The 22048-nt window shown below is 46.2% G+C and overlaps 1 protein-coding gene across 1 annotated transcript; it reads left to right on the top strand.

The window, feature by feature from the left end:
* Nucleotides 1–1286: 1286 nt before the first annotated feature.
* Rmdn3 (regulator of microtubule dynamics 3) lies at nucleotides 1287–21316 on the top strand. Its single transcript, XM_051144398.1, has 13 exons — nucleotides 1287–1400; nucleotides 1715–1908; nucleotides 4959–5151; nucleotides 5513–5656; nucleotides 12461–12746; nucleotides 13665–13767; nucleotides 16274–16334; nucleotides 18780–18855; nucleotides 18994–19071; nucleotides 19666–19764; nucleotides 20021–20074; nucleotides 20485–20565; nucleotides 21190–21316. The coding sequence occupies exons 2-13, from the start codon at nucleotides 1722–1724 to the stop codon at nucleotides 21241–21243; spliced, it is 1416 nt and encodes a 471-aa protein (XP_051000355.1). The 5' UTR covers nucleotides 1287–1400; nucleotides 1715–1721; the 3' UTR covers nucleotides 21244–21316.
* Nucleotides 21317–22048: the final 732 nt, after the last annotated feature.

The following is a 22048-nucleotide window of genomic DNA, read 5'->3' as shown; positions in this document are numbered from 1 at the left end:
GAGGTGCTCCTGTCTCTGCCTCCCAAGTGCTGGGATTAAAAGATTGTGATACTACCCCCAACCCCCAACTCCAAAATATTTAATGACATTTTAAAGGCGAGAGGCAGAGGCAGGAGGATCTTTGTGAGTTTGACGCTAGCCTGGTCTACAAAGAGAGTTCCAGGACAGCTAGGCTACAGAGAGAAACCTCATCTCAAAAAACATACAAAAAAACCCCACAAGAAATAAAGAAGACAGTGGAAATATCTAGGTCAGTCCTCCAAAACTCCTTAACTCTAGTTATCTACCAATCTTTAACCCCATGTCCATCTTTAAATCATGAAATAGTTTACATATATATGAATACATTTGGAGCCAGACAAATCTGTAATCTCAGAATTTGGGAGGTCAAAGCAGAAGGCCAGAGAGGCCAGAGCTTGGCCTTACGGCAAAGACCTACAATCCCAGCTGCTGGCAGAGCAGGGCTTCAGAAAGATCACAGATTCAAGGTCGGCCTCAGCTACAGAGTGAGTTCAAAACTAACTTGGGCAACTTGAGATCTGGTCTTTTAAAAAAAAAGAAAGACAAGAAAGAAAGAAAGAAAGAAAGAAATTGACGATGTGGTTCAGTGGTACAGCATTTGCCTAGCATTTGTGAGACCTGAGATTCTGTCTCTAAAGCCAGATGGGGGAAAGGTTGGAGGGGTGGTTGGAGGCCAGTCTGGGTTACACAGTGACACCTTGACTTAATAAAGCAACAACAAAACAAAGATAGCAGAAATGGCTTGGTTTCAGAACCAGTGTCGCTGTGCTGCCTGGGCTGTCCTGGAGCTTGCTCTGTAGACTATGTAGTCTTGGTTAGCTTCGAACTCGCGGTGATCCTTCTGCTCCAGCCTCCCTGGCTTGACGCAGGTTTCTGTCAGCTGGCAGAATCGGGTCCCAGAGATGTAGGGACGTCTCGTGAACAACCAACAACTGACCTACTCTAATCTCATCTGGCAATGGCGCTGTTGTTTCGGGTTTAGTAATTGGTTTGAAAAGAAATTCAGTAAACGACTAAATCAGCCGGAAATAAAGACAGGAAGTGGTGGGGGGTGGCGTCTTCCAGGTATAGATAGACAACGTGAGATTTGCGGAGCACATTCTGGGCGCAGCACCGGGACACCCACGGCAGGGTAAAGTCCACCCAGAGGCTCGGGTACATCCTAGTCCGATCCACCGTCGCCTGCTCCGGTACCAGTACTGCATCCGACCGCAGCTGTGGCCCCGCCTCAGAGGCCAGCCGGGTGGGAGGCGGAGCCATTTGCGTCATCTCCACGCGCCTCGCACCGTGCTTGGAGTAGGTGGCGCGGTTAAGTGCGTCACGATCATTGACAGCGTGAAGCCGTGGTGACTGCTGCTGCCATGGTGGCTGGCGGCTGGGTAAGGGTCTGAGTTGGTGTCCGGCGGGCCGGACTGGCTTCGGGGGCGCCGGGAGGCCGAGAGTGTGCAGCCGGCTAGCTGCGAGGCTGCCACGTGTCGTGCCGGGCGGCGAGAGGCGCTGAAGCCGGGCGGCGCTCGGCGGGGGAGCGTGGGACAGGAGCTGCTGCCCGCTGGCTGCCAGGGCGTCCGTCTGCTCCGGGGGCCGCGGCACCCAAGGGGCCCGACTTGGGTGAGGCTGTGGGCAACGGGTGGAAGGCCGGGCCCATGACTGTCTCTCCCTCTCGGTTCGCTCCTGTTTCTTACCCTGGCTGCAGGTGCACTATGTCTAGACTGGGGGCCCTGGGCGGCAGCCGCGTCGGGTTGGGACTGTTACTTGGTACTGCCGCGGGCCTTGGATTCCTGTGCGTCCTTTACAGACAACGATGGAAACGAACGCAGCGCCATGGCCGGAGCCACAGTCTGCCCAACTCCCTGGACTATGCGCAGGCTTTAGAGCGCGGACGCCAGGGTAAGAGCCCAGGTCATTACTTACAGGTGGCTCTTGGGCTCGGGCTCTCTTTAAGCAGAGCAAGGTGGTCGGGGTACTGGAAGGGCCGTTTCACTCTTTTAGGAAAACGTGTCGAAAAGGAAAGCTGTACTCTTTCTCCGATTCCAGGAAAACCTAGTGCAAGAAGACCGTGTAGCTTTCACTTTTAGTTCTGGTCACGTTCATGAGTGTGCACAGAGGGCATTTGAGAAATGTTGGGTGAAGGGGTGCGATAGAGCAAGAGTCTGAAAAAAGGAATTATCTTGTAGGAATTAAAACTTCTGGAGGCTTGAATATATTATTTATCTAAATATGAAGGGCATTTGGAGAGTAATCCAAGTTTTAAAAATCTTCTTTATGAAGGAAAATTCAGAGGGATTGTGTGACTTTCTCAAGGTTGTTACAGAGCAAGTGGCAAAGCTGGACTTGGTCATCTGGTCCAGGGTACTTTCCACAACACGGGCTGAGAGCACAGCCATGCAACTGAAGCCGAGTGGTTGAAAGCCAGCAGTGACAGGTGAAGTGGGTACCGTTCTGTAAAGAACACCTTCTGGTTAACTCGTTTAAGCAAAGTATCCGAGGCTTCGAATCACTCCCGGCAGCTGGCTAACAGCCTTTCGTTGCATGCTGATTGAAAGTGTGTTCTCTGACCACTGTAGTCAGATGGCCACTTACTCTGCTAACCAGAAATGTTAGTCCTGCAAGAGTATTTTCCAGACTTATCACCCTAGATCACAGCTGTCAGCGTCTGATAACATGGTGGTAGCGTGGCATGGCCAATGTCCAATGTCCTGTCTTTCGCCCCTTCCTTTGCGCTGTGCTCATTTGTAATTTTTTAGTAGTGGTCTGTCTTCCCCTGAGGTTGGAAGAAAGCCTATGCATTTTAGTGTCTTCCTTGCTGTACCTTGAGCAGCGCTGGCCTAGATTGCTACCAGAGCTCCTTTAACAAGGGATATATGCATGCCAGCTGTGTGCTCCTTGACTTCTTACCTGTTGCATATTCTAGTCCAGTTGCTTTAAATGGCTACCGAGTTCCTAATATTTCATTGAGCTCAGTTCAAGATGAGCAGATTGATCTTCGTCTCTCCTCATCCCCCAGACAGGGTTTCTCTGTGCAGCCTTGGCTGTCCTGGACTCTTTGTAGACCAGGCTGGCCTCAAACTCATAGAGAGATCCACTTGCCTCTGCCTCCTGAGTGCTGGGATTGATCTTAGTTTTTTGTTTTTTGTTGTTCTTTTCATGGAGTTTTGCCAATTTTTTTCCCATGTACCTTTTCTTGGTGACTGCCTATTTTCTTTTTGCTCCTCTCTGATTATGCTAATTATGGCCTCAGGAAAAGCAGTTACTGTTCATTGAGAGGTCAGGACTTGAACAAACTCAGTTTTTGTTTTACTGTATAGTTGGTATTGACTGCCTGGTACTTGGCTGTAAGGCCAGAGACACGTCTTTTTGTGTTTTTGAGACAGGGTTTCTAATAGCTCAGGCTAGCCTCAAACACTGTATAGTTGGTATTGACTGCCTGATATTTGGCTGTAAGGCCAGAGACACGTCTTTTTGTGTTTTTGAGACAGGTTTCTAATAGCTCAGGCTAGCCTCAAACACTGTGTAGCTGAAGCTGGTGTTAAACTCCTGATTCTCCTGCCTCCACCTCTGAGGTGCTCCCACTCCTGGCCAAAGGCTTTTCTTTGACTCTAGCATATCAGCTGTCCTGTCTTCCAAATACCACACCCTTGCAGCCATTTTACATTATCTGTGTTCCAAAGGTTCTTCAGGCAGATAGGGTTTTTTTTTTTTTCTTTTCTTTTCTTTTCTTTTCTTTTTTTTTCTTCCTGAGACAAGGTTTCTCTGTGTAGCCTTGACTGTCCTGGACTCACTTTGTAGACTAGGCTGGTCTCAAACTCACAGAGATCCACCTGCCTCTGCCTCTCAAGTGCTGGGATTAAAGGCTTGCACCACTGCCACCTGGCTTTTTTTTTTTTTAAGAGACCGGGTTTCTCTGTGTAGCCTTGGCTGTCCTGGACTCACTTTGTAAACCAGGCTGGACTTGAATTCATAGCAGTCCACTTGCCTCTGCTCCAGAATGCTGGGATTAAAGGCATGAACCACCACACCCGGCCAGATAGTTTCTCGTGTGTGTGTGTGTGTGTGTGTGTGTGTGTGTGTGTGTGTGTGTGTGTAGGTGGAGTGGGCACATGCCACAGCACTTCTGTGTGGTGGTTAGAGGACACTTTGCAGGGATTGGTTCCCTCCCTCCACCATGTGGATTTTGAGTACTGAACTTAGGTCATCATCCTTAGCAGCAAGTACTTTTACCCAGTGAGTCATATGGTTGCTCCAGACTTTTACATTTCCTTTCTTTTTTTTCTGGATAGTGACTTGCAAGTTGTAATATGACTTTGCTGTGAAATATAGGCTCTCAGGAGCTCAAATTCTCTGTAAATTGAACTCCAGGAGGAGAAATGGCCCAGTGTAGTGTCTCATTTTTTTCTCCCAATAATTTATTTAATTTTTATTTTATGTACATTGGTGTGAGGGTATTAGATTACCTGGAATTGGAGTTATAGACAGTTGTGAGCTGCCATGAGGGTGTTGGGAATTGAACCCGGATCCTTTGGAAGAGCAGACAGTGCTCTTAACAACTGAGCCATCTCTCCAGTTCTCTGCTCATGTTTTTGTTTTGTTTTGTTTTTTGAGACAGGGTTTCTCTGTGTAGCCTTGGCTGTCATGGACTCCCTTTGTAAACCAGGTGGGCCTCGAACTCACAGCAATCCACCTGCCTCTGCCTTCTGAATGCTGGGATTACAGGCGCACCACCACACCCGGCCCGTCTCATGTTTTTAAACCCTATATAATTATAGGATAGCCAGGGCTACATAGACCTGTTCTTAAAACAAAACAAAACAACAACAACAACAACAACAACAAAAAAAAAACAAGAGAAGCAAATGCTCTAGAATTCTAAGTTTGAGTTGATTTTGTTTTTTCCTCCTGTGTCCCATGGGTGTCTCTGTCCCCTGTTCCCCTTGCTTCAGTGACACAGTTGCGAGCTATCCCAGGTGAGGCTGGAGATGCTGCAGTGCTGCCCAGCTTCCCACAGGAAGGGCAGGAGAAGGTGCTGGACCGTCTGGACTTTGTGCTGACCAGCCTTACGGCACTGCGGCGGGAGGTAGAGGAGCTTCGGAGCAGCCTGCAAGGGCTGGCTGGGGAGATTGCGGGAGAGGTCCGGTGAGTGGCTTGGTCTCTTGCTTTAAGTGATCCCTCAACGTTTCCTGGCTCCTGTGCTTTTTCAGGTAGAGGGTGTTCTGCTCTTTGTGGTCTCTCTAAGGAACAAGCCATGTTTAATAGCTGCTAACCGAGTGTAGAAGAGGCTGCACATCTTGTTCCTTACTGTTCCCAAGTGCATTGCTGGCCATGTGTCCTGCTGGTCTATTGTGGCAGCTCACCCTGTTCCTCCCAATGCCCTTGCTCCCCTGAGAGCTAAGACTCAGAGTTTTCTCCTCTTTTGATCCTTTAGTGAGGGAGGAGTGAGGGAAAGACCGGCTTTGTGGGTCCTAATGTGCCCTCTGGGATGGTACCTGTTTTCCAGATCTCACATAGAGGAGAACCAGAGAGTGGCTCGGCGGCGCCGGCTCCCTTTTGCCAGGGAGAGGAGTGACTCCACTGGCTCCAGCTCTGTCTACTTCACTGCCTCCTCGGGGGCTGCGCTCACAGATGCAGAGAGTGAAGGAGGGTGAGTTGTCTTTCCTAGAGGCGGTTATGGCTGCAGCTTCATTGTATTTGTCAAAATATTATTTATCAAAGTCCAAACCAAGGTGGTGTAAATAATTTTTGAAGAAAAGTAGGGGTATGAAGAATGAAAACAACTTTCCAGTTTATGCCATTCAGACAAATGTTTTTTGTCTTTTTGTTTTTTTAGACAAGTTTCTCTGTATCATTCTGGCTGACCTAGAACTCCCTGTATAGACCAGGCTGGCCTTGAACTCATAGAGATCCACCTGGCTTAGACAAATGGCTGTAATATATCTTATTTTTTTGAGTTGACTTTTTAAATATTGTTTTTTAAAACACATTTTATTTTACTTATATATTTTGCCTGCATGTATGTAAGTGCATTGCTTATATGCCTGGTGCCTATAGAGCCCAGAAGAGGGCACCAGATCACCCTAAAACCAGAGTTACAAATGGTTATAAACAGCAATATGGGTTCTGGGAACTAAACTTGTGTCCTCTGTAAACCATCTTCTCAGCCTAGAGCTTTGTTTTGTTTTGTTTTTTTGCACCATTTTTATGGGCATCTTTTGGTGTCATCACAAGCACTTGCTAAGCGTTGTTTTGTAACTTCATTCCTTGAATGGTGGAGCAGGATGTGCCCAATCTGTGAGCCTGTCATGTGCTCCCTTTCCCTAGTGTCACTCCTCTCAGGGTATCTGGCCCACACTCTCTTGCATCTGGACAGCGAGGAGGTGACTGTTGCAAGTATTCAGCAAATCCGATGATAGGATTTACTGTGAGGCGGGACAGCAGCAGGTAGCACAGTTTCTTTCAAACTTGGTTGAGGGAAGAGCTTTTACATTTTGAACCACAGCTCCATTCGGAAACTTTGGTCCCAAGGACAGTCTGCTGCTATTGGTGGCAGCATCTACTCGTATATGTTGTTGGTGCCATAGCTGGTCTGCCAGAGTTAAAAGGTGACCTTTCTACTGGGTGCCTCTGCTGTCCTCTGTTCCTCCTTAAGGAATAGACTGTGTCAGAGAACACCATGCTTCTGTTAGGTCAGAGTGGCTGAGTTATCTAGAACACCCCCATGGGCAGCACAGGTTAAAGTCAGCCTCAGGATTCTCTGGAGCAGATCTGGCTCTTTAACAGGCTTCCTCTGTAACACTACCTACCATTTGTTTTTACTTCCGAGGATATGGTGTTAAGCACTTTAGCAGCATTTTCTTTCTTAATCCTCATGATAATCCTGTGACCCAGGTTCTGCTCCTCTGTTTTTCAGGTGGAGAACTTGAGCTTACTGAGGTTTGACACTCAGACCAGGGTTATACAACTTCCAAGCTTAGGCTTAGCCTGTCTGCTGCTAATCCCATCGTCCAAACGGGCCGACTTATCTGCAGCCATGCAGTCTGTGATCTGAGGAGTGGCTTGGTCTTCAGGGCACATAGGGCTTCCAAAGGCACTTAGGTGGCATGTAGCCCTTGGGAGTTCTTGCCGTTGACTCAGATGCCACACTCACTGCCCAGCCGAGGCTGAGGTGCACTATTAATTAAGTTTCTTCTTTCTTTGGTCTTGTTAAGGGGCTGGGTTTTTTGTTTGTTTGTTTGTTTTTCCCTGCTTCTTCCTTTTTTTTCATGCTATGGATCAACCCCAGGACCTTCCATGTGCTAACCAAGTGCCCAAAAATTAAGATAAGTTTTACTGTCCTTTTTCATGTTCCTGCGATTGGTCTTTAATGTCAGAGTCCCACCTCCCCCAGGGTTTCTTTGTGTAGCCCGGGCTATCCTGGAACTGGATCTGTTTGGGGATGGCTTCGAACTCAGAGATCAGCTGCCCCTGCCTCCTGAGTGCTGAGGTAGAAGTAGTCTCTACCAAGAGGTGCTTCCTTAGACCATGTTAGAGGAGGGAACAGAAACGACACATTTGAGTTGCAAAAAAAGAATTGATAGCGAATACTAACTAGTCTACGGAGCATCTTTATGACACCTGAAAAACTAGGCTCCACACGGATGAGAGACTGGTGGCTGAATTTTATTTTTCACGTGTATGATCTGTGTGTGTGTGCTTGGAGGTTAGAGGAGGGCTAAGGGTATTCTGTTATACTATTCAGCTTTATTAACTCCAGACAGTGCCCCTCACTGAACCGAGGGCTAGGCTGGGTGACTTCCTGTCTCTGCCTCATGCAGCCAGGGTTACAGGCACACGGAACATCATCTGGCTTCTGGGGATTTGAGCTGAGGTCCTCGTGATTGTGCACCAAGCACTCTTTTTCTCTTTTCTTTCTTTTTCTTTTCTTTTAGAGACAGGGTTTCTATGTGTACCCTTGGCTGTCCTGGACTCACTTTGTAAACCAGGTTGGCCTTGAACTCACAGCGATCCACCTGCCTCTGTCTCCCAAGTGCTGGGATTAAAAGCATGCCACTATTGCCAAGCTGCACCAAGCACACTTATCAGTTGAGTGTTTGTAGCTGTGTAAATTTATATGCATCACCTGTATGAGGAGCCTGTGTAGATCAGAAGGCGGGCACTGGGTCCCTTGGGACTAGAGTTACAGTGGGTTGTGAGCGGCCATGTGGGTGCTGGGAACTGAAGTCTTCTGCAAGTGCAGCTAAGAGCTTTTAACTGGTGAACCATCTCTCCAACTGTTTGATCTGAATTATTATTTTGTAAAATATTATATGTAGGAATGTTTTCTTTGCATGTATTTCTGTACACCATTGGTGTGCCTGGTGCCTACAGAGGTAAGAGGTCATAAGGTCTCCTGGAACTGGAGTTGATGGGTAGTTGTGAGCCATCTTGTGGGTGCTGGGAACAAACCTGGGTTGTCTGTAAGAGCAGCAGGTGTCCTAACCAGGGAGCCGTTTCTCCAGCCTGTGATGACCTTTTTAAGAGGGAAGAACAGAAGGAGAGCTTTTCTCAAGCTCAAAATGTAAACCTCAGACCATTCATGATGTTTTATTTGCTTTTATTTATGTTTTAAAGAAAAGTTTAGTATTGAAGAAAGACTGGGCAGTAGCAAAAACACCACCAATAGCCCTCCTAACTGATGATATGAAGAAATTGTATATACAGAGTTGTGGGCTCAGCCAAGTATGGTACACACTGGCAATTCAGCACTCAGGAGTCTGAGGGAGAAGGATCAGAAGTTCAAGGCCAGCCTGGAATTATAATAGTAAATTTAAGGCTAGCTTAGACTACTTAGTAAGACCCTGTGTCTCAAAGAGTGGGGCAGAGTGGGTGCCTTACTGCATGGGGTACTCACTGGGGCACCCATGGCCACAAGGAGCAGGGTAGGGCAGCAGAGGGATAGATGGCTTCCTTAATTATAGTTTCACTGGGCTCAGCCCCATGACTACTGATCCTGTGGCACGTGAAAGCTGGTGCAAGACTCTGTGGCTTAGCTGCCTACTATCTGGGCCAGTGGCCATAGTGAAGAATATTTTCTTCATGGTAGGTGCCATATTAAGTCAAGGGGAAATTCTGGAAAGAGGTCACGAACTCTGAAGTGGCTTTTAGCATATGTACCTTAGGGGAGGTTATGATTCTATTGAGAGCTGCAATCTCTCTGTTTCTGTTTTCTGAGACAGGTTTTCTCTGTGTAGCCCTGGCTGTCCTCAAACTCAGGAATCTGCCAATCTGCCTGCCTCTGTCTCCCAAATACTGGGATTAAAGGCATGCTGCACTGCTGCCACTGCTACCAGTCTCTTTAAAAAAATATTTACAATCATTTTCTATGTATTAAATTTCTTGTGTGTGCTGTGATTGCACAGGAAGAGGTGGGGGACAACTTTCAGTAACTGGTTCTCCCTTTCCTCATGCTTAGCCCCATGTGCCTTCACTTGCCGAACTGTCTCATTTACCCTGTGTTCCTTCTTTTTTCCAAATAACAAATGTGAGCAGAGAATCATTGTGCAGGCTATGAATTTATTCCCTGCACATTGTACCGAACATGGCCTGCTATTTTCCCTGAAGAACTCAACATGCCTTTAAACACCAGCTTCCCAGGCATCCCAGCTAAGCATTTTCTTTTCTTTTTTTTTCCGAGACAAGGTTTCTCTGTGTAGCCTTGGCTGTCCTGGACTCACTCTGTAGACCAGAGTGGCCTCGAACTCACAGAGATCCACCTGCCTCTGCCTCCCGAGTGCTGGGATTAAAGGTATGCACCACCATGCCCGGCCCAGCTAAGCTTTTCATCTTTACTCCTTGAGCACTTATGTCCTTGACTTCAGGTCTTAATGTGGCTTATCTCTACTACTGAGGGCCTCCTAGGTGTAGGACCCATGCCTGGTCATGTCTGAATGTCCCAGGCTTGGCTCTCTAGTGAGAATTAGGATGTCAAAGAAAGTTGTAGGCAGCAGGAACAGACCTGTGGGGAACTGACTCTTTAATTTCTAGCTCCTCAGCTCTGTCAGGAACAGAGCAGGTAGCCTAGTCTCCTGTCCACAGTTGGAAGTTTGTTTCTCTTGTGTGCTGACCTCAAAAGCCTTGGGGCATGACAACCAAATGAAATCCCGCCTGGTAGATTTCCACAAGGGCTGGAGGTAGAAGGTAAGGGAATGTTGTAAATAGAGTGAGTAACCCTGGCATACAGCAGCTCTCTTTTAGCCCTTAGAGGCTTCCTGGTGTGACAGAACTTGAGGTGGAGCTGAGATGCAAAGCTCTTCCTGTTTGTTTGTTGTTTTGGTTTTTTTTTTTTTTGCTTTCCTATTTGAACTTCCTCAGCATGTGTTGTCTTCTAACAGAGACCCGCTAGGATCTCAAGCTCTCCACACCAGTTAAGTTACTTTGGACCCTGGCTGGGCAGAGTAGACCCTGCCTTGGTTTTTTTCATTTGAGCAGCTTATTGTCCAAGCTCAGTTGGAGTTTCTCTAGCGTGCCCTTGTACAGTCTTGTTCATCAGTACTCAGATTGGTTATAAAGTCTGGTACTTTTCCTTGGTGCCTTAATCTACTGCTAGAAGATACTAGCATGATCTTTAAATACCAGGTTTTGTTTTTTTTTTTCCAAGACAAGGTTTCTCTGTGTAGCACTGGCTGTCCTGTAATTTGCTCTGTAGATCAGGCTGGCCTTGAACCTGGGTTAAAGGTCTGCACTACCACACATGTTCTTGTTGATGCTCTAACCAGTAGCAGTCAACTGTTTAGACTGAGGCTCCAACTCTGCTTACTCACTTAGTGCCCTCTGGAGTCTCATCCGTGAGGCTTTCTTGATGGCAGTGCTTTTGGTTACAGCATTCAGCCAGATGTTAGGCTGTCTCCCATGGGCAGAGACTCTTACTCGATTTCTGTTAGTCACAGGGAACCTGCCTTTATTCTTCATTCCAGGGAGGAAGGATGGCTCCCAAATAAGGGTGAACTTTTCACTGTGCTTCTGGAGGGCTCTCTGGTGTTTGTTCTGGTCCCTGGAAATCCTACTTTGTCCCAGGTTCATTTCTTATCTGATTTAACTAGCAGTTAGTTAGGGGCTGGTGTACAGAGAACTAAGAGACACTTGGCTTCCTCTGCAGTGTGGGCTCCTAGAAATCACCTGGCTTATAGTAGCCCTAGAGATGTTATTCAGTGGGAGGCGTTTGCATCTTCTTCCTCTGCTGTTTGCAGCTGATTAAGTGACCTCTGCCACTCTTCCACATTCCCGAGGCTTCCTCTACTGTCGTTGAGTTTGGTTGTTGACTTGGTTACAGGTACAAGTTTGAGAAAGAGAGTGAAGAAATTTGAGGCTGCTGCTTATGACTCAGAGGCTGACACCCACGCAGGTGGCTTCTGGCAGATGTATTTGGCTGATAAGGATGATTAACAAACCCTTAGCTCATCAGTATAGCTCTGATCAGCTCTACCTGTATTTGTAAGGTCATTTCCAACCTCCTCCCCAACCAATATTTCTGTTGTTGTGTTTTTCTTTTCTTTTTTTTTTCACTCAGATTGAAATTTTATTTTAAATAATTCTATATAGGTCTATAGTATTTGAAAACTATCCAAACATAATGTGTATAGCTAAGTCTTAACACTTAACACTTTTAAATTTTATTAATTTATTCATATTATATCTCAATGGTTATCCCCTCCCTTGTATCCTCCCATTTTCCCCTTACTCCCCTCCCCTATGACTGTGACTGAGGGGGACTTCCTCCCCCTGTATATGCTCATAGGGTATCAAGTCTCTTCTTGGTGTTGTGTAGCCCTCACCATCCTGGAACTCATCACTCTGTAGACCAGGCTAGCCTCAAACTCAGATCCGCCTGCCCCTGCCTCCCAAGTGCCATGTAGCCAAAGATTACCTTGAATTCCTGATCTTCTTGCCTCTATTTCCCAAGTGCTGGGATGATAGATGTATGTCACCACACTCAGACTGCAGCTTTTTTTTTTGTTTTTTTTTCCTGAGACAGGGTTTCTCTGCGTAGCCTTGACTGTCCTGGACTTGCTTTGTAGACCAGGCTGGCCTCAAACTCAGAGATCTGCCTGCCTCTGCCTCCCTGAGTGCTGGGATTAGAGGCCTGAGCCAGCATACCCAGCTTCAAGCTTTCTCTTGAAGACTGGTTTCTGCCCTTATATAAGAAATGATCTGAGCCAGGCGTGGTGGCACATGCCTTTAATCCCAGCACTCGGGAGGCAGAAGCTGGTGGATCACTGTGAGTTTGAGGCCAGCCTGATCTACAAAACGAGTCCAGGACAGCTAAGGCTACACAGAGAAACCCAGTCTGGGGGGGGAAAAATGATCTGGCTTAATGGACAATGCTGAATGGTCCTTCTTCTGTGGTTGTAGAAATCCTGCCTGTGAGCTAAATAATGCCCTTCTTTAACCCTGCCACTTAATTCTCTGCCAGGTACACAACAGCCAACGCGGAATCTGACTATGAACGGGACTCTGACAAGGAGAGTGAGGATGGTGAGGACGAAGTGAGCTGTGAGACTGTGAAGATGGGGAGAAAGGATTCTTTGGACCTTGATATGGAGGGAGCTTCAAGTCCAGTGTCTGGTACCTTGGAGGATGATGGCTCTTCAGGCCTTGAAGATGTGCTGCTGCTCTTGCAGCAGGCAGATGAGCTGCACCAGGGCAGTGAGCAGAACAAGCGGGAAGGCTTCCAGCTGCTGCTTAACAATAAGCTGGCGGTGAGACTCCTTCTCCTTCCCTGCCCCCTTGAATCTGAAGCTCCCAGGGATTGGAACCCCATGTGGTTTCTAACCCAACAGAACACCATGGGAAAGCAGATGGATGAGCTGGCTGCTTCTCGATATATTCCCAGGTTGCTCATCCTTTCCCAAAGATGTCCCAAGCTAGTACACACCTACCCCACAGCTTCCTGCCCTTGAGAAGGGGGCTTTTGGGGGCGGGGTTTCTTTGTTTTCTTTTGCCCCCTGTAGAACTCCAAGGAGCTCTACCTCTCTGCAGGGGGAAATGTGCAAAGGACCAGAATATTTGCACCTACCCCCACTCTGCCCACATTTCATGCGTTCCTTGAGACAGAGATGAATCTGCCTGCCCTACTTGAAATTTCTATTACAAATGACATTGCGTAGGTCAGTCAACAATTCCCTCAGGCTCACAAACCAAATTTATTCTGTAAATTCTTCCCTGAAATTAGATACTCCCCTCCACCCCTTGAGGAAAGTCTAAATAGCCCTGGCTGGCTTCAAACTCATAAAGATCCCCCTTCCTCTGTCTCCTGAGTGCTATGATTAAAGGTGCATGCCACCATGCCCAGCAGAGTTCTCCCTTGTTATGGGCAGTTTCATATCTCAGCCTAAGACTTATTTTGCTGTGTTGGAGTTGACCTTTCCTCTTGGCAATATTAGGAGACCAAAATGTTCTTATCCTGCGATTGTGCAAGCTATCAACTGGAGATAATGTCTTTAGTTACCTGCACATGGCTGGCTGTGGGGTGAGAATGCTGTGCATGGGTGGGGTGGGGGTGTGCCAGATGTCAGTGATTATACCACTGTCTTGGAAACAAATGTGCAGTGTGGGGAGAGAAACCAGGGTCCCCATTCTTTACGGCTGAGACTTATTTACTTCTTTTTGGTCTATAGTATGGAAGCAGACAAGACTTTCTGTGGCGCCTGGCCCGGGCCTACAGTGACATGGCTGAGCTAACTGAGGAGGAGAGTGAGAAGAAGTCTTATGCCCTAAATGGTAAGTGCTGACAGGTACCCGAGGGGAGTGCAACCAGCTGATTGTGTAGGCATGGCTGGCCCATTTGCTTGAGGCCCAGGGGAACCACCAAGATGATGTCAGGACAGGAATAGCATAGTTATTCAGCGGGGACAAACTGGCTTCCAAGGCCTCTTGCTGCTTCTGAAGACAGCATGGTCTGTTTTTCTGCTCTTCATAGTAAGCAGGTAGCATAGGTTCTTGTTTTAAATGTTTATGCCATGGTCACACTATTCTTTGCTTTGACTTCTCAACCAGAAAGAAGGGGTCCCTTCCCCCTCTCCTTTGGTTTTTTGAGCCAGGCTGGCCTCGAACTCAGTGTACCATCATCTCCTGGATTTGACAGACCTGCTGGTGCTCATCAACATGAGATACCTAATAGTTGAAAGTTTGTTTTTGAGACAGGGCCTTAGGCTAGCCTTGAACTCATAGAGATCACCTGCCTCTGCCTCCAGAGTGCTAGGATCAAAGGTGTGTGCCACCACTGCCCGCCTGGGCTTTGAACTCTTCTTGATCCACTCTCTTCCATCCCTCAAATGCCCAGATCACAGGTACATACGACTATACCCAGATATAGTTGAATTTTTAAGTAAATCCAAGATAGAACAAGCCAAATAACCATGGGTAGTCTTTTTTATATAAAAACTTTAAAAAATGTATTTATTATGTATATGAGTACACTGTCATCATGCGCACCAGAAGAGGGCATTGGATTCATTACAGATGATTGTGAGCCACCATGTGGTTGCTGGGAATTGAACTCAGGACCCCTGGAAGAGCAGCCAGTGCTCTTAACCTCTGAACCATCTCTCTACCCCCAAAACAGGTTTAAAAAAAAAAAAAAGTCTTGGTCCTGGAGATCCTCCTGCGTTAACCTTCCTAAGCTCTAGGATTACAGACATTTGCATGCATGCATGTGTATGCTGTGGTGCACTTGTGGTTATCAGAAGACATAAGGGAATTGGTTCTCTCCTTCCATGTTTGCTCTGGGGATTAAACTCACATTGTCAAGCTTTGCACAACCATCTCGTTGCCCCTCCATGGGGAGTCTTGATATCATTAGGGTGTTTAATCATGTTCTGACATCACTGCCACGGAACCTTTTGTCATAGGAAATACAAATCTGCTCCAAAATATGTAATAGAAATGGAGTGAGTTTTGCCCTGAATGAGTTTTTTTTTTTTTAAAGATTTATTTAATATGTATACAATGTTTGGCCTGTGTGTATGACTGCCCACCAGATCTCATGATAGATGGTTGTGAGCCAATGTGGTTGCTGGGAATTGAACTCAGGACCTCTGGAAGAGTGGACAGTGCTCTTAACCTCTGAGCCATCTCTTCAGCCCCTGAATGAGTTTTTTAAATGCAGCTTTGCTGTTTTGTAAGACTCATTTTTAACATGAGACTATTGACATCATTGGATGTAATTTTGATTTCTTGAGCCTACATACCATTATATTTGTTTTTATCTCTCTTTCTCCACGAGAGTGAGGGTACACACGTGCCCCAGGGATTCCATCTCTGCTCCCAAGTGCTGGAATTACAGGTTGCTGTGGACCCAAACTATGGTCCCCACACTTCCATAGCAAGCACTTTACCCTGCTTTCTGCAGATCTTCCAGAGTTTTCACCATGTAGCCCAGAGTAAGCTTGAACTCATGACCTTTCTACCTCAGCCCCTGAATGCTTGGAGTATGGGCTTTTGCTGTCACAACTGGCTTTTGTTTTTAAGAATTTTATTGGCTGGGTAGTGGCACACACTTTTAATCCTAGCACTCAGAAGGCAGAGGCAGGTAGATCTGAGTTCAAGGCCAACCTGGTCTACAGAGAAATTCTGTCTTAAAAAACAAAACAAAACAGAGTTTTATCAAATCACACTTTTTGGAATAAAATATAATCACGCCTAGCTTTCTATGCCATCTTTTTTTTTGCAATCTTTTTTTATTTGAGACAAGGTTTCTCTGTGTAGCCCTGGCTGTCCTGAACTCCCTTTGTAGACCAAGCTGACCTAGAACTCAATGATCTGCCTGCCTCTGCCTCGAGTGCTGGGATTGAAGGCGTGTGCCACCACGCCCGGCCTATGCAATCTTATTGATACATAAATGTTCTAAGCCTGTATACAGACTTTTCAGAATAAGGTCTGTTGGAGACAGTTTCTGTTTAGTTCCTTTTTCAATTTTAAATGCTAATATTGACTTCAAGAACATCAAATAGGTTTAAAAAGATGGTATTTTAGAATTAGGCACAACACATGCTGTGACCTCAGTACGTGGGAGGTGGAGGCAGAATCTTGGGAGTTCAGGGCCAGTCTGAGCTACATGGAGAGCCCATACCTAAAAACAAAAACAAAACATAGAGATAGTTCAGGCTTATGCTGGTAGAGAGACGGGGAGAAGCTGTGTGCAACTGAAACATTCCTTCTTCCAGCACTGCTGCTTGTGGACGTGTGTACAGGGCCTATGCTAACTTTGGATCTACCTGTCTTCCAGGAAAAGAAGAAGCAGAGGCTGCTCTGAAGAAAGGAGATGAGAGTGCTGAAAGTCACCAGTGGTAATGCTATCCTGCAGGCTTTTAGGAAGAGCCAGAGCAGACCCTTGTCTTTACCCTGGCCAGAAGCATTTGAGGCATTTGCCCCAAGAACCAGGAGGGGGAGCACTAGTCTGAATTTCTGCAGGCCTCACTGTACCCTAGTCAGGCATCAGGGAGGTGTGCTTTGGGAGATGCCGTGGAGGGAACATACAAGCTTTTTCTGTTGGCATAAAAGGATTGGGTATCTTCCCAAGAGTCACTCTGGCCACAAACTAGATTCTCTACTCTTCAGGGAAGCTGGGACAACTTGCAATTCCTGTCCTGCAAAAGTTTTCCCCAGCCGTGATCCCTGGCTGGTGGACGACATTGGCTTCTTTTGCTTGGTTTGCATGAGAAAAAGATTATGAGCTTTTACACCCAGGAAGTTCAGTGATCAACTTTTTTAGCTTATTGGGCTGACAGTACAGCCAGGGGTAGAATGCTTGCCTAGCACACGAAGGCCCTGGGTTCCATACTCAGCACCACACAAAAATGAACACAAGACTCCCCCAATGAGTCTTTTTGTGGTCTCATGGGAGACAAGTTCTGCCAACTGACATGTGCCAGGGCCAGCTCAGGTCCTGTGCCCTGATTCCAGCATCTGTTTTAGTTTTTTAAAAAGGGTCATTCTTCTTCCACTTTCCTCTGCTTTTCAAATCTCTACCCCCAGATTGTAAGCTGAGAGGCTGTGTTTTCCCATCTATGGCTGAAACTTTGCGTGCAAAAAGGTTCTGCTCAGAAGCCAGGTAACTTTCTAGGTGCCATTGCTTTCCCTGGGCTCTGAAGGATAAACCCAGTCCTAAGGGACAGCTGTTTGGATTGTACATGGAAACAAGCCCCCACGAGTGTCTGATAGAAGCACACCACCCAAGATATTCAGCAAATATATGAAAAAGAGCCATGGGCATGGGGAAGATATCTGTTGTCTACCTTACTGGGTGTTTTGGGGCAGAGCTCAGGTAGTCAGTTTTGGTTTCTACGGTGTTGTAGTGCTGGGGACTGAAGTCAGGGTCTTGTACTGTGTATTCTATCACTGAAGGAAGTTGCCCACACAGGTCCTTAACAGTTAGGATTAGGGTGGAGGTGGTGAGATGGCTAAGTAGATGCAGGCACTTAGAGAGCAAGCCTGGAGTCTCACCCCTAATACCTGTGCATGGAGAGAACTGACTCTCAAAGTTGTACTCTGATCTCCACATCGTGTCACAGAATGTGTCTGTAAACACACATTAAGCTAATTTTTTTTTCTAATTAGGCCTATTTATTTATTTACGTTTTTCAAGACAGGGTTTCTCTGTGTTGCCTTGGCTGTCCTGGACTCACTTTGTAGACCAGGTTGGTCTCAAACTCACAGTGATCCACCTGCCTCTGCCTCCCAAGTGCTGGGATTAAAGGCGTGCGCCACCATCCCTGGTTTAAATTTTTTTTTTTTTTTTTTTTTTTTTTTTTAAGGGATGGCAAGTTATAGTTCAAGGTTAAAAGCACATACTCTTCTTCCAGAAGATTCAAGTTCAGGTGGCTCACGACTGACTATAGAGCTCTGACTCAAGCAATCTGATACCCTCTTGTAGCCTCAATGGATACTGTTCTTACATGCATATAGCTATACACAGATGCACATAAAAAAAAAATCTTTTAGCTGGGCCTGGTGGTGCACGCCTTTAATCCCAGCACTCCAGAGGCAGAGGCAGGCTGGTCTACAAAGTATAGCCAGGGCCTCACAGAGAAACAACTTTGAAAGAAAGCTTGGATATTCCTGGCTTTTCAAATGGCACTTGTCACTGAACTCACAGCGATCCACCTGCTTCTGCCTCCGGAGGGCTGGGATTGCAGGTGTGCGCCACCACGCCCGGCTTGTAAAAGAGAAACAGTCAGAAGGCATTAACCACAACTCACTTAGACCTTATAATTTGATGCCGATTTTTTGGACTGCAGTGTGAAAATCAAACCAGAGGCTCACATGGTGGCAAATCACTAAGCTGTAATCTACTTTTCCAAGTTTTTATACTTGTGACTATCCTCTATGACGATAGGGGCATTTAAAGATCCAGATTGAGACCTCGTCTGTTTTTATGTTTGTCTGGTACTTGTTGTACAGCTTAGGCTGGCTTTAAATTCCTTCTGCCTCAGCCTTGTGAATGACGTGATTACTGAAATGTGTCATAACACCTGGCTAAATATTCTAAAGCATAAAGGAGAGATTTACTCTGGGTGTGTGGGGCGTCCAGGCAGGGAGAGGAGCCTTAAAAACAAACAAACCTAGACTTACTCTGGAGAATTGTAAGCCTACCACTAAGTATTAACTGGGACCATGAGTCTAAGAAGAGAGCATTGTTTACTTCAGCAGAGGAAAGTGTAGCTATACTGGTGATACATTTCCTGCACTGACAGTCTAGTCCTTGTCCCTGAGCTTGCTGCTTCCCCCCTTAGGTATGCAGTGCTTTGTGGTCAGCTGGCTGAGCATGAGGGCATCACGAAGCGTATCCAGAGTGGCTTTAGCTTCAAGGTGAGGACAGGTGTCTCTTCCCTTGTGCTGGCCCAGGCCAAGCTTCCTGCTCCCTTAGACTGGCTTTCCCCCAGTGTCAGTGCTTTGTTCTTTTCTGAGCAACTCTAGGTTCAATGTTGCTTTGTATTTTCTCCTCAGAAACATGTGGACAAAGCCATTGAACTTCAGCCAGAAGATCCCAAGGGTCACTTTCTTCTAGGCAGGTGGTGTTACCAGGTGAGCTATAGTCTAAGGCCTGAACTGTTCCCTGCCATACCAATTTCCAGCAAGGTCCCCACATTCTTAATAGTCTGGCTCTTATTTCCTCTGAGTTGTTCATGCTATTGGTAGCTGACTCTGTTGTATATAGCCCAGGCTAGCCTTGAACTCATGATCTTTATGCCTTTCCCTAAATGCTGAGGTTACAGGTGTATGGCACCATGTCTAGATAATTGCTTTTAATGCAGAACATTATTTACCATTCACAAAGAAACTTTTTGACAGCGCTGGCAACTAAATCTAGGGAGCCACATGTACTAGGCACTCTATAGCCTTGTGTCTGTGTGTGTGTACATGCCATGGGAGTATGTGGAGGCCAGAGGACAACCTGAGGAAGTTGGCCTCTTCTTCAACCACATGGGTACTGCTCAGGTCTGGGGTTGGTTGGCAGCCATGGCTTTACATTGCTGAACCATCCTGGTAGCCTGAAACTGGTTTTTTTGGAGATGGGATTTCATGTAGTCCCAAACTGCCTTTGAACTGATTCCCCTGTATCTAGAGTGTTGAGATTACAGGTTCATGACAATTCGCACCATCATTTTTTGATGGCAGGTCTCTCACTTGAGCTGGCTGGAAAAAAAAACGGCTACAGCTATGTTTGAAAGCCCTCTTAGTGCCACTGTGCAGGATGCACTCGAGAGCTTCTTAAAGGTATTAAGGGAAGGGTGGGTGGAAGCCACAATGGCTTGTTCCTGGGACCCTAGAGGGGAAGATGTGTTTCCTGATTGTGGATGATTTTGTATTTGCCATATTTTGAGGGAAAATCAGAATTACTTGGAGTTTATTAAAATATTAGTTCCCAGAAACACTAAATCAATCTTGTGGTTAATATTAGAGCTTCTCGTACCTAACCTTCAGCTCAAATTGAATTTATGAACTTCTTAATAAAGTAATTTTCTTTCTCCAGGTTGAAGAATTACAGCCAGGATTTTCAAAAGCTGGACGGGTATATATTTCTAAGGTAAATTCATCTTCAACATAGGCAGAAATACTTATGTTGTATTTCTGGGATCTTTTAGTGTTGAGGATTGGACAGTCTCTATGCTCTGCCACTGAGCCATCTGCCCTGTTAAGCTCCTATTTTTGAGAGCTGTATTGAAGTGTGTAGTAACCAGAGTCTTAGCTCATGGCAATCCTCTGGCCTCTGCTTCCTAAATATTGAGGTTATATGTGTGAGCCACCGTCTCCCCCGCACCCCCCCCCCCCTTCCTTTCCTGCTTTTTTGAGACAGTCTTGATGTGTAGATCAGGCTGGCTTGAACCCAAGAGATCTACCTGCTTATGCTTCCTGAGTGCGGGGATCTTCAGCTCTGGGCACACAAACACATGGGTCTTTCCAATCTCTTTATATTTTACTGTTCTTTCTTCTCAGTGCTACAGAGAATTAGGAAAAAACTCTGAAGCTAGAAAGTGGATGAAGCTGGCTCAGGAGCTACCAGATGTCACTAATGAGGTAAAATAGTAATTAAAAAGACAGTACTTTAAAATGTAGCTTACGCTGGCCTCCATCTGACCATCTTGTCTGAGCCTCCGGAGAACTAGCTTGGTAATACTTTGTGTGAGGATGTCATGTGTTTTCAATGACTCATGATCAGGACAACCCTCAAATGTCAGTCTTCCCCTTCCACCTTGAGACATGATCGCTTTGTTATTTACCGATGTGCATGCTGAGCTGGCTGCCCAGAGAGCTTCAGGGGAGTCCCCCTCTTTTCTTATCTCCCTTAGGAGCAGTGGCTACACCAACTGTGCTTCTGCACTTGGCTTTGACGTGGGTTCTGAGTCTTCACTCACACCCTAACACTCAAATGGCAAATGCTTTACTTATGAGCCTTCAAATACTGATATCTGCCACAGACTCACCTTTCTCAGGAAAGAAACTATTCCTTTTTGTGCGGAGTCACCTACATGCACCTCCCCTAAAGGAGGAGAGAGATTGCATAGACTAAGCTATCTTGGGAAAAGTTAGGAAGACTGGCAACAGCTCAGTAAGGAAGCAAAGGGTCCTGTGTCAGGTTCTAGTGATTTGAGAAGAGCTTAATTCTGATTCTATACTCAAGTTGTTTTCTTTGTCTCCCAGGATTCAGCTTTCCAAAAAGATCTGGAAGAATTGGAAGTCATTTTAGGAAAATAATCACATTTCAGTTAATCGGGAGCTACTACTTAAATGTGGAAAACAAAACCAAGTTGCTTCCCCGCACCCCACCCCCACCCTGCCGCCCCCAACCTCCCTGAGTTCAGGAAGCCAAGCAAGGTCTGACTGCTACTACCATCATCCCTCAACTTTCTTTCTATGTTATCAGTTAATTTATTCTAATCTCCTACCTTAATTTAAAATTGAGGATGTACTTGTAGCTAAGGTTTCTGCTTTCTTCCTCTTAAATGAATTCTTGAACAATCAAGACAGTATAGCCGTATGGTTTAGTGTGGACACAGCCCAGAAGGCCCAGAGCTGAGAGAACCAAGGAGCAGAACTGTCTTCCAGCTGCCAGTGAGGAAGATGAACGTTAAAGAGCCATGGCAACAAAGCACAGGACTTGGAATCTTCTTTGCTAATATCCAACACATACTTATTGTCCTATAAAGTCATACCCTCCCTACAAGCACAAAAGGAGCTGCCAGCACAGCCCACAGTTACTGCCCTCTTACCACCCATCATGTAGATGCTACCTGTATTCCTGGGGTGAGGGGCTGGGCCACCTGACTTCCAGAGACCTGGCAGCTTTGGGGATGACAGCACTGACAAAGGGTGTGTAAATATATGTTGAAAGTGATCTGAAGAGGTGTCTGGAATATTTTTTGGTACAAATTTGAAATAAACTAAATTTGATTAGAAGGATATGTCATCTGTTTTGTTATTTTTGACTTGAGTTTTTTCCTTCCAAAGGAAACTGAAAACAAAAACAGTGCATGAAACACTTTGAGTTCTTTATCTTTTC

This window comes from Acomys russatus, chromosome 4 (genome assembly GCF_903995435.1).
Source record: "Acomys russatus chromosome 4, mAcoRus1.1, whole genome shotgun sequence".
NCBI lineage: Eukaryota > Metazoa > Chordata > Mammalia > Rodentia > Muridae > Acomys > Acomys russatus.
The sequence above is the reverse complement of the archived record's forward strand: the minus strand, read 5'-3'. Positions and strand labels throughout refer to the sequence as shown.

Bases quoted from the DNA above. Each gene is read 5' to 3' on its own strand.
- Rmdn3 (XM_051144398.1), top strand. From the start codon at position 1,722: ATGTCTAGACTGGGGGCCCTGGGCGGCAGCCGCGTCGGGTTGGGACTG. The intron at 19,765-20,020 runs GTATTAAGGGAA...TTCTTTCTCCAG, and splicing joins CACTCGAGAGCTTCTTAAAG to GTTGAAGAATTACAGCCAGG. The intron at 20,075-20,484 runs GTAAATTCATCT...CTTTCTTCTCAG, and splicing joins GACGGGTATATATTTCTAAG to TGCTACAGAGAATTAGGAAA.